Here is a 14,591-nt window from a genome sequence, read left to right as displayed (position 1 = left end):
TGTGAAGGGGTGAAAATCCTGGTTCCTGATTGGATAAACCATCTGTCTGTCACCAACATACGGGCCAAACCAACCAATCAGATGAGTGAAGCGTGTGACGTGCTAACAGCGTGGAGGCAAAGCTCAGAAAGGAAACAACATGTGGGTAAAGGAGATTTTCCCTTTGTGTTTAACGTGAATTTACGGATCAAAGGCCCAATTTCAGGAGCCCGGTCCATATTCAACAGAAGGATCCAGAGAACAGAGAGTTAGTGAGCAGCTTGCTCCATAGCTGCTCATCTCATCCGTGGAAGCCTCCATGTTGTTCACACTCAACAGTCTCTTCTGTTTCACTTCAATCCACCAAAGAAACCAACGCTGATTGGTTCAAACTGCTCAAACTTCTCCAAATTTCCTCCTCCGCACGTTACCGGACTGATCTGAGAGTAAAACACTGTGGAGCTTGCGATATTAGGACGTTCCCACGAGGCTGGATTATTTCTGCTACGGAGCTAGCTCATTTTATTTTGAAAGGCTGTTTCAGAATGAAAACGTAGTCGTGCGAAGACTGACGCATGGTGCCCATTTCCAGATGTTGAGTCACGTTGTCCTGTAGTCCTGCTGCCCACAGTGATTAGAGATAGAGAGTCAATGTGTTAGAGACAAAACTGCTCCTCAAAGATCCTTCCAGTTCTCCCAAACCCGCTTCCACCTGACACGGAAGTGCTCGCCCTTCAAACGCAGGTGACCAGAGTTAAGGTCGCCAAGACATCTGAGTAGACTGCTCTCTCTCTCTAGAGTGTCGCAGTGATTTATTTGTTCATTTTTCACCTTAAAGGGTTTGTTCAGCTCCTCTGGTATCCAGCCAAGTCGACACTTTTGCTTTTATGGGTCCAGGTTTTGACGTAGAGTTCTGTGAACACCACAAACAAAACTGTAGCGTGACATCTTTGCTCTGGTTTTGGTGAATTGGCCCTTTTTAAGCTGCAAAAGAAGCACCCAATAATGGTCAGAGGATGACCATTGGGACCATTTATGCAAATATAAATGGATTTAACATCTTAATGAGGCGATGTCGTCGTACGTGGGGCTGTAACAACGCTACAGAGGATGAAGAGTCTACTCAGTGTCTGAGCATAAAGTGCTTTCAGGAGGTGTTTTGTTTTATTTTGTTGATTTGATTTGATTTGATTGTGCTTTGTTTAAGTTTTCTTTTCTTTCACAAATGACCCCTAAAGGAAAGAACATGGAGGTAAGTGCAGCAGACGTCCCGTTTAGAATGATTTGCTACTTCAGTTAAAGGATTTTACAATAAGATGTTTATCAGAAATCGATCAAACGTCCACTGTCGCACTTTATGACAGTTCATGTTTCAATTTGATCTGATCTCAGCAGCTTAGGGCGCCCTCCCACTGTGCCTCCGTGCCGTGCCCCGTGCTTTAGGGTCCTTGTCCCCCCCTCCAGGCCCGTTTGTACTCACACTACCTGGGCCTCGGAGAATGCTTCTTGCTGCCTATACGTCATCACGCCGTAACACGTCACACGCATTGATGACGTCATGGCGATGCGTGGCTTTGTTTCCAGATCTTTCCGTAGACCTCGGAGTTTTTGTGCGTCTTGTCGACTGTTTTTGAATCTTTTCATCGACCAAATCTGCAGTAAACACTCCACCTCCGCATCACACCAACGTGAACCTTTCACCGTCATTGTTTGAAATGTCCGCGCATGGTCCCTCCTTCTTTTTTCTACGTCCCAACAGGCGCACAGGAAATGACCTCAGAGCCGCCGTAGGCCTCGTGCTCGTACACGTGCGCACGCTCGTGCTCGTACACGTGCGCACGCTCGTGCTCGTACACGTGCAAACGTGCTTTACAAAAGCCCACCTCTCCCAAACGGGCCGTGGACGGCAAGCGTGCCGCTCCTAGACGCGGTGCGGTTGCACTCACACTGGTCAAAGGAACCAGACTTTAGCCGTGAAACGTGCTCGGGCACGGTACGGAGGAACAGTGGGAGTGCGCCCTTAGACTCTGACATCGGTGGGATGTTTCTGTTGTTGACATAAGAGTCACACACACATCATCTTTCCAGCTCATGAACACGTATGAGCTGCAAAGATTCGTCGACCAATCGATTAAAATGTTTTTGATCATTAGTCGTTAATTTGCTATTTCATGCAAATACGGCACAAACTTCTGTTTTTACAGCCTCTCAGATGTGGAGATTTCATGCTTTTCATTTCGTTTCACATCATAAACTGAATCTTTTTGGGAGTCTTGGAAAAAACAAGACATTTAAAGACGTCACCTTTGACTCTGAGACGAGGGACGGGCATTTTTTTCACTATTTTGTGACATTTTAGAGAGAAAACTGTTCATCAATAAAGAAAAATATCATTAGTTGCAGCTGTAGAATACGTACAACGGAGGGGGAAGATGTTGCATCGACTATAATATGTTTAATTCTTACATTAATAATAATAGTACCAGGAATATGAGGTATGGCTGTAATGAATATCACAGTATTGATATTGTCTCACGCTGTATATCACACTTACAGCAGATGTAGGCAGTTTTTAATCACTATCAGCCTGAATTATAATGAAACAGTCCTCTTAAATCCCACTGAAGTGATAATATTGGATTATTGCAGCTGTAAATTGTGACTCTCTCCTGTTATTGTGTTGAACCCCTGCATATTTACAACAGCTGGACTTTTACAAATGTAGTGAAGAAGTGCTGCGGCTGCTTTAGTCAAACCTCGGCCGTTCACGTCCTCTGACTCTTTCTGAATAATAAATCCCCCGTTTGAATTCTTTGTTCTGTGATTACGTTTCCTCTCCTCATGTTGTTCTTTCATCTCGCAGCTGAAGCGGTGTCGCCCAGCGCCGCCTCCCAGAGCAACAGAAGATCCTCTGAAGGTACCGACTCATTCACCGCAGTTTGCCTTTTTCTATCACTGTGAGCAGGAGATGATGTTGGTGGAGAGACACAGCGCACCTACAGATCCACCACCCAGAACCTTCACTATAGCAAAGCATCCTTACATCTCATCTTAGGGCGCCATCCCACTGTGCCTCCGTCTCGTGCCCCGTGCTTTAGGGTCCTTGTCCCCCCCTCCAGGCCCGTTTGTACTCACACTACCTGGGCCTCGGAGAATGCTTCTTGCTGCCTATACGTCATCACGCCGTAACACGTCACACGCATTGATGACGTCATGGCGATGCGTGGCTTTGTTTCCAGATCTTTCCGTAGACCTCGGAGTTTTTGTGCGTCTTGTCGACTGTTTTTGAATCTTTTCATCAACCAAATCTGCAGTAAACACTCCACCTCCGCATCACACCAACGTGAACCTTTCGCCGCCATTGTTTGAAATGTCCGCGCATGGTCCCTCCTTCTTTTCTCGTACACGTGCGCACGCTCGTGCTCGTACACGTGCAAACGTGCTTTACTAAAGCCCACCTCTCCCAAACGGGCCGTGGACGGCAAGCGTGCTGCTCCTAGACGTGGTACGGTTGCACTCACACTGGTCAAAGGAACTAGACTTTAGCCGTGCAACGTGCTTGGTCACGGTACGGATGGACAGTGTGAGGGAGCCCTTAGTCACCTCCATCCCAAAAGACGGTCCAGTCCCAGCCTGGTCCTGGTCCTGGTCCTGGTCCTGGTCCTGGTCCTGGTCCTGGTCCTGGTCAGATGCGTACATGAACTGATGAAGCCTCTTGGATCAGAGGTGAAACATCTTCCTGGACAAATAACCAAGTCCAGTTGCTTTGGACTGAAGTTGCTTTGAAGATCCCAAAAGACGTGTTGGTTTTAGCCCCACTTTTGCACCTTTACCATTCTTCTCTTCTGTGTCCATTTGTTACGCTCTCCGGTGATTAATACACCACGCAGTCAGTGTGTCGTTACCAGGTCAGCGTAGGGCAGGTGGAATTCATCAAAATAAAGCTGGCGAGGGGAGAAGTAGAGGTGTTCACAGGTGGGACGACTCCAACTAACCGAGCTGCCCTCACATGATCACTCCTATCAATGCTCTCCATATGTTGTGACTCATTCAGCAGGGAGTCTGGTGGAGGACATTGGTGAAATGATTCTTCAGCTGCGGCGACAAGTGGAGAGCCTCTTCAGCATGAAGTACGGTAAGCTTCCTCTGCCGACGGAGCGGGGACACCCCCCCCCCCCTCATTCATACGAGGACGTGGAAGTTCTGTCAAGCCAATTAAATTTGCAGGGAGACTTTAATCTTCTCCACATGCCTTTGCCGGCGAGTGAGAAGTCAAGCTTTTATAGTCTTTTCAAATATTAATATTGTAACATTTAAGTTTTTTAAATTATTGAACGCATCAGAATTAAGTCTTTTAAGTGTTTTAAGAAACACCACGACAAGAACAAGGACCTGCACTGGAAAGGTTCAACGTTACACATCTGGAGAGAAGGAACACATGAGACATTTGCAGACTTTTTTCTTTTTTTGGTAAAGAAAGATGAAACGTGACAAAATGACTAAAAACAGACGCAAAACACCACAAAAACATGACAAAACGACTAAAAACAGACACAAAACACCACAAAAACATGACAAAACGACTAAAAACAGACACAAAACACCACAAAAACATGACAAAACGACTAAAAACAGATGAAAACACCACAAAAACGTGACAAAACGACTAAAAACAGACGCAAAACACCACAAAAACATGACAAAATGACTAAAAACAGACACAAAACACCACAAAAAAATTACAAAACGACTAAAAACAGACGCAAAACACCACAAAAACGTGACAAAACGACTAAAAACAGACACAAAACACCACAAAAACATGACAAAATGACTAAAAACAGACACAAAACACCACAAAAACGTGACAAAATGACTAAAAAAAGACGCAAAACACCACAAAAACATGACAAAATGACTAAAAACAGACACAAAACACCACAAAAACGTGACAAAACAACTAAAAACAGACGCAAAACACCACAAAAACATGACAAAATGACTAAAAACAGATGAAAACACCACAAAAACGTGACAAAACGACTAAAAACAGACGCAAAACACCACAAAAACATGACAAAATGACTAAAAACAGACACAAAACACCACAAAAACATGACCAAACGACTAAAAACAGACGCAAAACACCACAAAAACATGACAAAAATGACTAAAAACAGACGCAAAACACCACAAAAACAAGACAAAATTACTAAAAACAGACGCAAACACCACAAAAACGTGACAAAATGACTAAAAACAGATGCAAACACCACAAAAACGTGACAAAATGACTAAAAACAGACGCAAAACACCACAAAAACATGACAAAACGACTAAAAACAGACGCAAAACACCACAAAAACATGACAAAATGACTAAAAACAGACACAAAACACCACAAAAAAATTACAAAACGACTAAAAACAGACGCAAAACACCACAAAAACGTGACAAAACGACTAAAAACAGACACAAAACACCACAAAAACATGACAAAATGACTAAAAACAGACACAAAACACCACAAAAACGTGACAAAATGACTAAAAAAAGACGCAAAACACCACAAAAACATGACAAAATGACTAAAAACAGACACAAAACACCACAAAAACGTGACAAAACAACTAAAAACAGACGCAAAACACCACAAAAACATGACAAAATGACTAAAAACAGATGAAAACACCACAAAAACGTGACAAAATGACTAAAAACATATGAAAACACCACGAAAACGTTACAAAACGACTAAAAACAGACGCAAAACACCACAAAAACGTGACAAAATGACTTAAAACAGATGAAAACACCACAAAAACGTGACAAAACGACTAAAAACAGATGAAAACACCACAAAAAAATGACAAAACGACTAAAAACAGACGCAAAACACTACAATAACATGACAAAATGACTAAAAACAGACACAAAACACCACAAAAAAATGACAAAACGACTAAAAACAGATGCAAAACACCACAAAAACATGACAAAATGACTAAAAACAGACGCAAAACACCACAAAAACATGACAAAATGACTAAAAACAGACACAAAACACAACAAAAACATGACAAAACGACTAAAAACAGACGCAAAACACCACAAAAACATGACAAAACGACTAAAAACAGACGCAAAACACCACAAAAACATGACAAAACGACTAAAAACAGACGCAAAACACCACAAAAACGTGACAAAATGACTAAAAACAGACGCAAAACACCACAAAAACATGACAAAACGACTAAAAACAGACGCAAAACACCACAAAAACATGACAAAATGACTAAAAACAGACACAAAACACAACAAAAACATGACAAAACGACTAAAAACAGACGCAAAACACCACAAAAACATGACAAAACGACTAAAAACAGACGCAAAACACCACAAAAACATGACAAAACGACTAAAAACAGACACAAAACACCACACCACAGTTTTATGAATTATTGAACGCATCAGAATTAAGTCCGTTAAGTGTGAGGCGGATGAGAAGGATGAGAGCGGATGAACTCCATGAAGAATTAGTGTGCAGCAAAGTTACGTGACGGCTTTTCCTTTTGTAATTTGCTTGTTCAGACATGATTGTGTTAGCGAACTAGCAACCGGTGAGCTTTTGCCGTCTCCTCTTTATCCTCAGCCGATGCTCTGGGCCTGCCTGAACCAGCAAAGGTGCCCTACTCCAAGTTCCAGATGTACCCAGAGGACCTGTACGTCACGGGGCTGCCAGAGGGAATCTCCCTGCGGAGGCCCAACTGCTTCGGAGCGGCCAAGCTGCGCAAGATCTTAGCTGTCGGCGGTCAGATCCAGTTCGTCATCAAACGGTGAGAGACGCACGTTGTATATATCTTTGTTAGCACTTCTTCATTTTCATTTGGACGGTATTTAGACAAGGAAGAAGGTGCCTTTGCATCACGGTCGAACACCCTGATTGAGGCGGGTCTATCTCACCCAAACGCCCCTAATTTGCACGCTCAGTCGCCCGAGCAGCCGTTTTTCTCCCCTGAGAGAAGCCCGATGCTGATTGGATGTGGCTCTCAGCAGGATGTGACGTGTGGGAGTACAGACGCCACAACAACGCGGTGAAGTAGAGCAGACGCTTTTATCCAGTGGTGAAGAAGAACGCAGCGCGGATAATGATCCGTGCACGGGCATCTGTGCACGGGCATCTGTGCACGGGCATCTGTGCACGGGCATCTGTGCACGAGCATCTGTGCACGAGCATCTGTGCACGGGCATCTGTGCACGGGCTTGTTAAATGAGTGCTGTAGTGGACGGGTCTGATTCTAACCTGTGGCCATTTGCTGCATGTTCCCTGTCTCTCTCTCTCTCTCTCTCTCTCTCTCTCTCTCTCTCTCTCTCTCTCTCTCTCTCTCTCTCTCTCTCTCTCTCTCTCTCTCTCCCATTTATACACACACACACACACACACACACACACACACAGAGCCTGTCTGTTAAACACTTCTACAGCGTCCAGAGTTTTTAAGGTGGACTGTTTTCTTTCATGTCACTTGGTCATAAGTTGATGTTGTGAATCATACGGACCACCTTAAATCAAACTGCAGCTATTCTGTAGTTCTCTCGAGGAAGAACGGCGCCCCGCTGTGTCACTGATCAGCTGATCACTGCCGATCCAAACCCATTCAGGGTGCTACGTCTCCTCTGGAGTCTCCTAAATCCTTCTGGGTTTTTTTTTCTGTAACGGAAACACGGCGAGTGAACGGCCATTTGAGACTCTTTCCAGGCGGCCACATCGATGCACCTGTTGATGCTTCAGTCAATAGTTTAATTTGTTGCTTTGTAAATACTTTGCCGGTCAGCGAAGGCCCTGTTAAAGTCTCTCCCGACGTGAGGCGAGTGAGGTGCGAGGGCCCGATCAGCACTGTAACGCTGTCATGGTTGTGTTTGTCCGCAGGCCGGAGCTTCTGACTGAACAAGTCAAACAAGAGATGCCTCCCATGCCCATCTGTGATCCAGGTACGTTCGCTTCACACTTGTGTCCATAATGTCTGTAAACTCACTTTTATAGCAAGAAAGGAAGGTGCTGTTAGGGTGTTCACGCCTACACACACTCAGCTTTTCTTCTGAGGAGCGTTAATGTGAGAAGGAAGAAGCCTCTTTGTGAGTGTCATGGCCCTGAATGTGTAATCCTGTAATTATGTTTATTATTGTACCTACATTAGTCATTAAGGGCGCCCTCCCACTGTGCCTCCGTCCCGTGCCCCGTGCTTTAGGGTCCTTGTCCCCCCCTCCAGGCCCGTTTGTACTCACACTACCTGGGCCTCGGAGAATGCTTCTTGCTGCCTATACGTCATCACGCCCTAACACGTCACACGCATTGATGACGTCATGGCGATGCGTGGCTTTGTTTCCAGATCTTTCCGTAGACCTCGGAGTTTTTGTGCGTCTTGTCGACTGTTTTTGAATCTTTTCATCGACCAAATCTGCAGTAAACACTCCACCTCCGCATCACACCAACGTGAACCTTTCACCGCCATTGTTGGAAATGTCCGCTCATGGTCCCTCCTTCTTTTTTCTACGTCCCAACAGGCGCACAGGAAATGACCTCAGAACCGCCGTAGGCCTCGTGCTCGTACACGTGCGCACACTCGTGCTCGCACACGTGCAGACGTGCTTTACTAAAGCCCACCTCTCCCAAACGGGCCGTGGACGGCCCGCTGGCCGCAGCTATGCGCGGAGCGGTTGCACTCACACTGGTCAAACGCACTAGGCTTTACCCGCAAAACCTGTTTTGGCGCGGTGCGGAAGGACAGTGTGAGTGCGCCCCTACATCGTGCAAACTGTTGCAGTAGCAGCCACGCTGAAGTGTTTGTGGCTGTTGTTATAGTCACGTTCAGCAGTTTGTGACCATCTTCTGTAACGTCTTCTTTATCCATTTTGAAAGTTAAAGTTTCTTCTAGTCAGACAAGTTAGTTGGAAGGAGGAAAGGTAAGAGGACGTCCTTACCCTGTAACCAACGTGTCTGACTAAAACGGGTGTCAAACTCAGGCCCGTGGGCCAAATCTGGACGCAAAAACGCAAAACACCACAAAAACGTGACAAAGTGACTAAAAACAGGCGCAAAACACCACAAAAACGTGAAAAAATGACTAAAAACAGGCGCAAAACACCACAAAAACGTGAACAAATGTCTATAATCAGATGAAAACTCCACAAAAACATGACAAAACGACTTAAAACAGACGCAAAACACCACAAAAACGTACACATCTGGAGAGAAGGGAACACATGCACATTTGCACTCTGCAGTTTTTTTGTAAATATTGAGTTTGGCCCCTCAACTTTGTCCCAGTTTTAAAATTTTACCCACTGTGAATTTGAGTTTGACACCGCTGGACTAGAAGAAACTTTAACTTTCGGTGTGTTACTGCAGTCGCTTGCTTTCTTTTAAGGGTTTCTTTGCTCCATTACTTGTGTAAATAATCTCTTCTCCGAGGTCAAGGAGCTGCGGATCGATTGCCTCTACTGTATCTAAAGCCTGAGTCATCCCGATCAGTAATACTTAACCTTCAAAGTCATTTTTCACTCTGCTGAACCGGCATTATGCATTTAAAAGGATGTCCCCGTTCCACGCGCTGTCACACTGAACGCTCTGAAGATAAAGTAGCACCTGTGTGTGCGGAATAATTCACCATCTGGAAACAGCTCATAATGCAGCTTTAAGACGCTGTTTGCTCCGTCCACCGCTCGCTCGGGAGGATGAGGTTAAATCCAGCTCACGGGCTATTTTTAAAACCGCTCTTCTAAGGGAAAAAGAAAGACTCGGCTCAGCTGCTCGAGCAAAGAGCAGCACCTTAACGTTTGTTGACTAAAACAAAAGTTTAAATGTCTTTTTGTTCCAAAGAGCTGGACGCCAAGGATGCCACGCCACTAACAGAGGATACTGCAGCGCTATCCAAGAGACCCGGTTTCTCAGGTACGCTCTGGTCCGCCTCCACTCACCCCTCGCACCTGATGCTGTTTACTGATCAAACATAAATGGGCTCAGTCGCGTTAAAGTGTAACTCAGGCGCAATTTCATCCCACAGTCTTTTACGACACGTACATACATCAAAGTCCTGGAGAGTCGCCAACAGCCGGACGTGGCTAACAGTGGTTAGCTCGGGGCAGTACGGTGATGGCATTCAAAGGTCTTTTTTAACCACTAATGCTGCTGAAAATAACAGCAAACCTCTGCAGCAGCATAAGAAGAGTCCCTACACACACAACAAAGCGTCATCAGCGTAGAGAGTGAAGCCAGAGTTTATTAAAAGAGTGTTTTAAAGACTTACCTACTGGCCCCTGTACCAGCTCCTCTCATAGTAAAGTCCATTACAGTGGATTAGCAAAGTCAATCCCAAAGGAAGGAGCCCATTGGTGATTTATTCCAGCAGAACATGTAAACGTTGTGGTCCAAGTCCCTGACAGCATCTTTCCCTGCAACACCGAAACCGTAGATCTCAGAGGTCAGGGGTCAGGGGTCAGGGGGCGTGTGTTGCCGGAAGACGCACAGCACATGTTAGTGCAGGCACGGGTAAAGACGACTAGCCTGCTACTTGAAGTGAAGGGAGAGGGAACGGTTGGTGTTTGTTTCTTTACCGGCTGCAAAAAACAAAAATGAAAGCTTCCAACCCAGAAACGTTTCATAGGCTGCTGCGGTACGATGGCCGCGCTCTGTTACACCAGTGACTTATTTTGAATCTGGACACTGAGACGCCGAGTGAGGCGCTCAGGCAGATAGATCACCGTGTCTGCTGCAATTCCTAGAAGAGCTTCTGACCTAAAGAACCCAAACAGGGCGTGCTTGAAGAAGAACGCCACAGGTAAGTCTTTAAAACACTCATTTAATAAACTCTGGGTTCACTCTCTACGCTGATGACGCTTTGTTTTGTGTGTAGGGACTCTTCTCATGCTGCTGCAGAGGTTTGCTGTTATTTTCAGCAGCATTAGTGGTTAAAAAAGACCTTTGAATGCCTTCACCGTACTGCCCCATGCTAATCACTGTTAGCCACGTCCGGCTGTTAGCGATTTCTAGTTGTTACAATAAGAAAACTGCAGAAAAAGACCCTTGGTTTGTTTTTAACCCAGTTCAAAAAGCTGACATCTCAAAGCGTCTTCTGTGTCCCTGTCTCCAGAGTGCCTGGAGTCCAAACTGTCCAGGATCGACCTGGCCAACACGCTGCGAGAGCAGGTCCAAGACCTGTTCAACAGGAAGTATGGGGAGGCATTGGGCATCAAGTACCCCGTCCAAGTGCCTTACAAGAGGATCAAGAACAACCCGGACTCCGTCATCATCGAAGGCCTCCCCCCCGGCATCCCCTTCAGGAAGCCCTGCACCTTCGGCTCCCAGAACCTGGAGAGGATCCTGGCGGTCGCCGACAAAATCAGTTTCACCATCACCAGGTGGGGGGGGCAGCGATACATCAGCTCACCGTGGCTCAACTAGCTCTCCTTAGCTGCGATGCTGTTTCCTGTCACGATCATATTATTGCTTAGAACACAGAACAAACAGTCGGTCACCGGTGCACGCAGAAGCGACGGTGGGCGAGACGACGCGGGGCGAGGCCAGATACAGAGTTTCTCTCTACCTTCGTACCTACTAGAGATCGGCACCATTCCTCGAGTACCCGAGTCTCGTTGTTGACGTCGAGTAACGGTTCACTATTCACGCTGCATAGGCTTTAACAGAGTGAGGCCCTGTTTACGTGATACGCGGAAAAGGCGCCATTATTTTGCGGTGAGCAGCTGTTGTCTTTTCCTGCATGTTCCTGATCAGCCCTCAGTGTTCCCGCTCTGTCGTCATCTCTCCACCCTTGTTGCCGTGACGCTGCCCTGTACTGAGACTCGATAAAAGTACCGTATTCTCCGCACTATAAGTTGCACCTAAAAACCTTTGAATGTCTCAAAAGCCGACAGTGCTCCTTATAACCCGGTGTTCCTTATATATGGACCAATATTGAGCCACAACAGGTCTCCAACTACGGCGAGCAGCCGGCGACTCTATTTTCCCCCGTAGAAGAAGTAACGCGCGGTGCATGTTGAGATATACGACTGCGTGAAGCGTGCCGTTTCATTTCCATGTGTGTGTTTGTGTAAAGAGCCCAAAATGGCTCCTGTTAAGAGACACGCTTACGACGCAGAGTTTACACTCAAGGCCATTAGTCACGCAGTAGCACACGGGAACAGAGCAGCAGCCAGAGGGTTGAACATGAACCAATCAATGGTGCCGAAGTGGAGGAAGCAACAAGACGACCTGCGCCGAGTAAAGAAGACTAAACAGAGTTTAGAGGGAACAGAGCGAGACGGCTGCAGCTGGAGGACAAACTCCAACAGTGGGTTGTTGAACAGAGAGCAGCAAGTAGAAGTGTCCGTACGATCACTGTTCCACTGAAGGCAACAGCGCTAGCACGCTAACTTAGCATCAATGAGTTTAGAGGCGGTCCTTAACGTAACCCCAGCCTCCACTGTAGCGTCTGTTCTATGCGCCTTATAATGTGGTGCGCCTATAGTGCGGAAAATCCGATAATCTGCTCGCCGAAGCCTTCGCCTTCCACAAAACTTAGCGGCAGCAAAAACCAGGAGGTTCATTCGTGGCCGTAGAGGCGGACGGCGTCCTCTCTCTCATCTCTGCGCACCGACGCGCTGTGAGAGACCGTTGCTTCTCCGCGCAACGCTCGTGAAATCCCTTTAAAAGCAAAACAGAACAGATGCAGAACTGGAAACACCGAGTCATCCAAGTGTTCAGACGATGAGGGTTATAATAATCAACAGGGAGGAGGAGGAGAAGAGAGAGGTGCTTCTGTCGTCAAACACGGATATATAAGATAAAGTATGAAGGTTGTGTCGTGTGGACTTTAGGGTGACCTGCTCGTCTCATTTTGTTCTTTCAGACCTTTTCAAGGACTCATTCCAAAACCAGGTGAGAACAGAATCACATCTGAGTGAACAACCACAACAAAGCAGCACAGAGAACGATTTAAAGTGCCGCGTGATGTTACCAATAATCCCTTATTCATGTTTTCTTACCAGCACCTCGACGCGTCACTTTACTGAAGAAGGCCTACGCCTCCATCAGTGGTGAGTAGCAGCGTTTCTCAGGTCGCCGCTTCATCACGAACTTCTTTTTTTAACGTTGTCAAGAACTTGATTCTCTTCCCCCGACAGACGACGACGACATCAACCGCATGGGGGAGAAAGTGGTGCTTCGAGAGCAAGTCAAGGAGCTGTTTAACAAGAAATACGGTAAAAGTGGTGGTTTTGCATCTGTTTTTAGTCATTTTGCATCTTTTTGTGCTGGTTTTGCATCTATTTTTAGTCATTTTACATCTTTTTGTGGTGGTTTTGCATCTATTTTTACTCATTTTGCATCTTTTTGTGCTGGTTTTGCATCTATTTTTACTCATTTTGCATCTTTTTGTGCTGGTTCTGCATCTATTCTTAGTCATTTAGCATCTTTTTGTGGTGGTTTTGCATCTGTTTTTAGTCATTTAGCATCTTTTTGTGCTGGTTTTGCATCTATTTTTAGTCATTTAGCATCTTTTTGTGGTGGTTTTGCATCTATTTTTAGTCATTTAGCATCTTTTTGTGGTGGTTTTGCATCTGTTTTTAGTCATTTAGCATCTTTTTGTGGAGGTTTTGCATCTATTTTTAGTCATTTTGCATCTTTTTGTGGTGGTTTTGCATCTATTTGTAGTCATTTTGCATCTTTTTGTGGTGGTTTTGCATCTGTTTTTAGTCATTTTGCATCTTTTTGAGGTGGTTTTCCGTCCTCCCGTTCTCAGCTCTTTGCAGCTGATCAGAAACGCGTCCTCTCCGTCTCGCCGCGTGTCTCTCTGGTCACGTTGTCCCTGCTGTGTGTGTGTGTTCCAGGTGAGGCTCTGGGCTTGGACCGCTCCGTCGTGGTGCCGTACAAGCTCATCCGCGGCAGCCCGGAGTCCGTGGAGGTCTGCGGCCTCCCCGACGACATCCCCTTCCGAAACCCCAACACCTACGACATCGTGGGCCTGGAGAAGATCCTCCAGGCCGCAGACAAAGTAACATTCAGCATCAAGAGCCAGCTACAGTGAGTTCCTACAGCCGTCAGCGCGGTGTGTGTGTGTGTGTGTGTGTGTAGGGGGGGGGTCAGCTTCCTCGGTGCTTAAGCTGAATATGGTTTATTTATTTATTTGGATTTAAATCAAAGCCTCTGAGACGTCACACGATAAATCTCCCTCCAGTGTGAATAAAGTGAAACAGTGACGTGGGAGCAGTGAAGCTGTGGTGAAAGACTTTTGTGTTGTTAAATGTGACGGATCGTTTATTTCTGTGTTTCTCTTTCGCTCTCAGACCTTTTGCGGAAATCTGCAGCCAGGCCTGTAACACAGGTAGGTGTGTGTGTGTGTGTGTGTGTGTGTGTGGTGTGTGTGTGTGTGTGTGGTGTGTGTTCTTAAGAGAATAAATAAAACAAAAACCTTGTTGTGTCTCCAGTAGCAACAGACGCCTCCACCAATCGACGGAAGCGCAAGAGAGTCCAGGAGAGCAGCCGAGTGCCTGCACCCTCTGACCTGGGGATATCGACCAATCAGATCCCAGTGATGGTGAGAGCGAGACACAGG

At 46.0% G+C, this 14,591-nt stretch overlaps 1 protein-coding gene across 1 annotated transcript in view; it reads left to right on the top strand.

The window, feature by feature from the left end:
• Positions 1-14,591, top strand: part of gtf2ird1 (GTF2I repeat domain containing 1) — a 46,699-nt gene that overhangs the window by 30,236 nt on the left and 1,872 nt on the right. The window contains exons 15-26 of the mRNA XM_083926814.1: positions 2,843-2,896; positions 4,034-4,114; positions 6,638-6,821; positions 7,913-7,974; positions 9,863-9,934; positions 11,133-11,400; positions 12,888-12,916; positions 13,027-13,074; positions 13,162-13,239; positions 13,867-14,059; positions 14,323-14,360; positions 14,464-14,573. Coding sequence (XP_083782940.1) covers positions 2,843-2,896; positions 4,034-4,114; positions 6,638-6,821; positions 7,913-7,974; positions 9,863-9,934; positions 11,133-11,400; positions 12,888-12,916; positions 13,027-13,074; positions 13,162-13,239; positions 13,867-14,059; positions 14,323-14,360; positions 14,464-14,573 — 1,217 coding nt within the window. The remainder of the gene's footprint in view (positions 1-2,842; positions 2,897-4,033; positions 4,115-6,637; positions 6,822-7,912; positions 7,975-9,862; positions 9,935-11,132; positions 11,401-12,887; positions 12,917-13,026; positions 13,075-13,161; positions 13,240-13,866; positions 14,060-14,322; positions 14,361-14,463; positions 14,574-14,591) is intronic.

The sequence above is a fragment of the Echiichthys vipera genome, assembly GCF_963691815.1.
Source record: "Echiichthys vipera genome assembly, chromosome: 14".
Taxonomy (NCBI): Eukaryota; Metazoa; Chordata; class Actinopteri; order Perciformes; family Trachinidae; genus Echiichthys; species Echiichthys vipera.
This window is presented reverse-complemented; position numbering and strand designations above follow the sequence as displayed.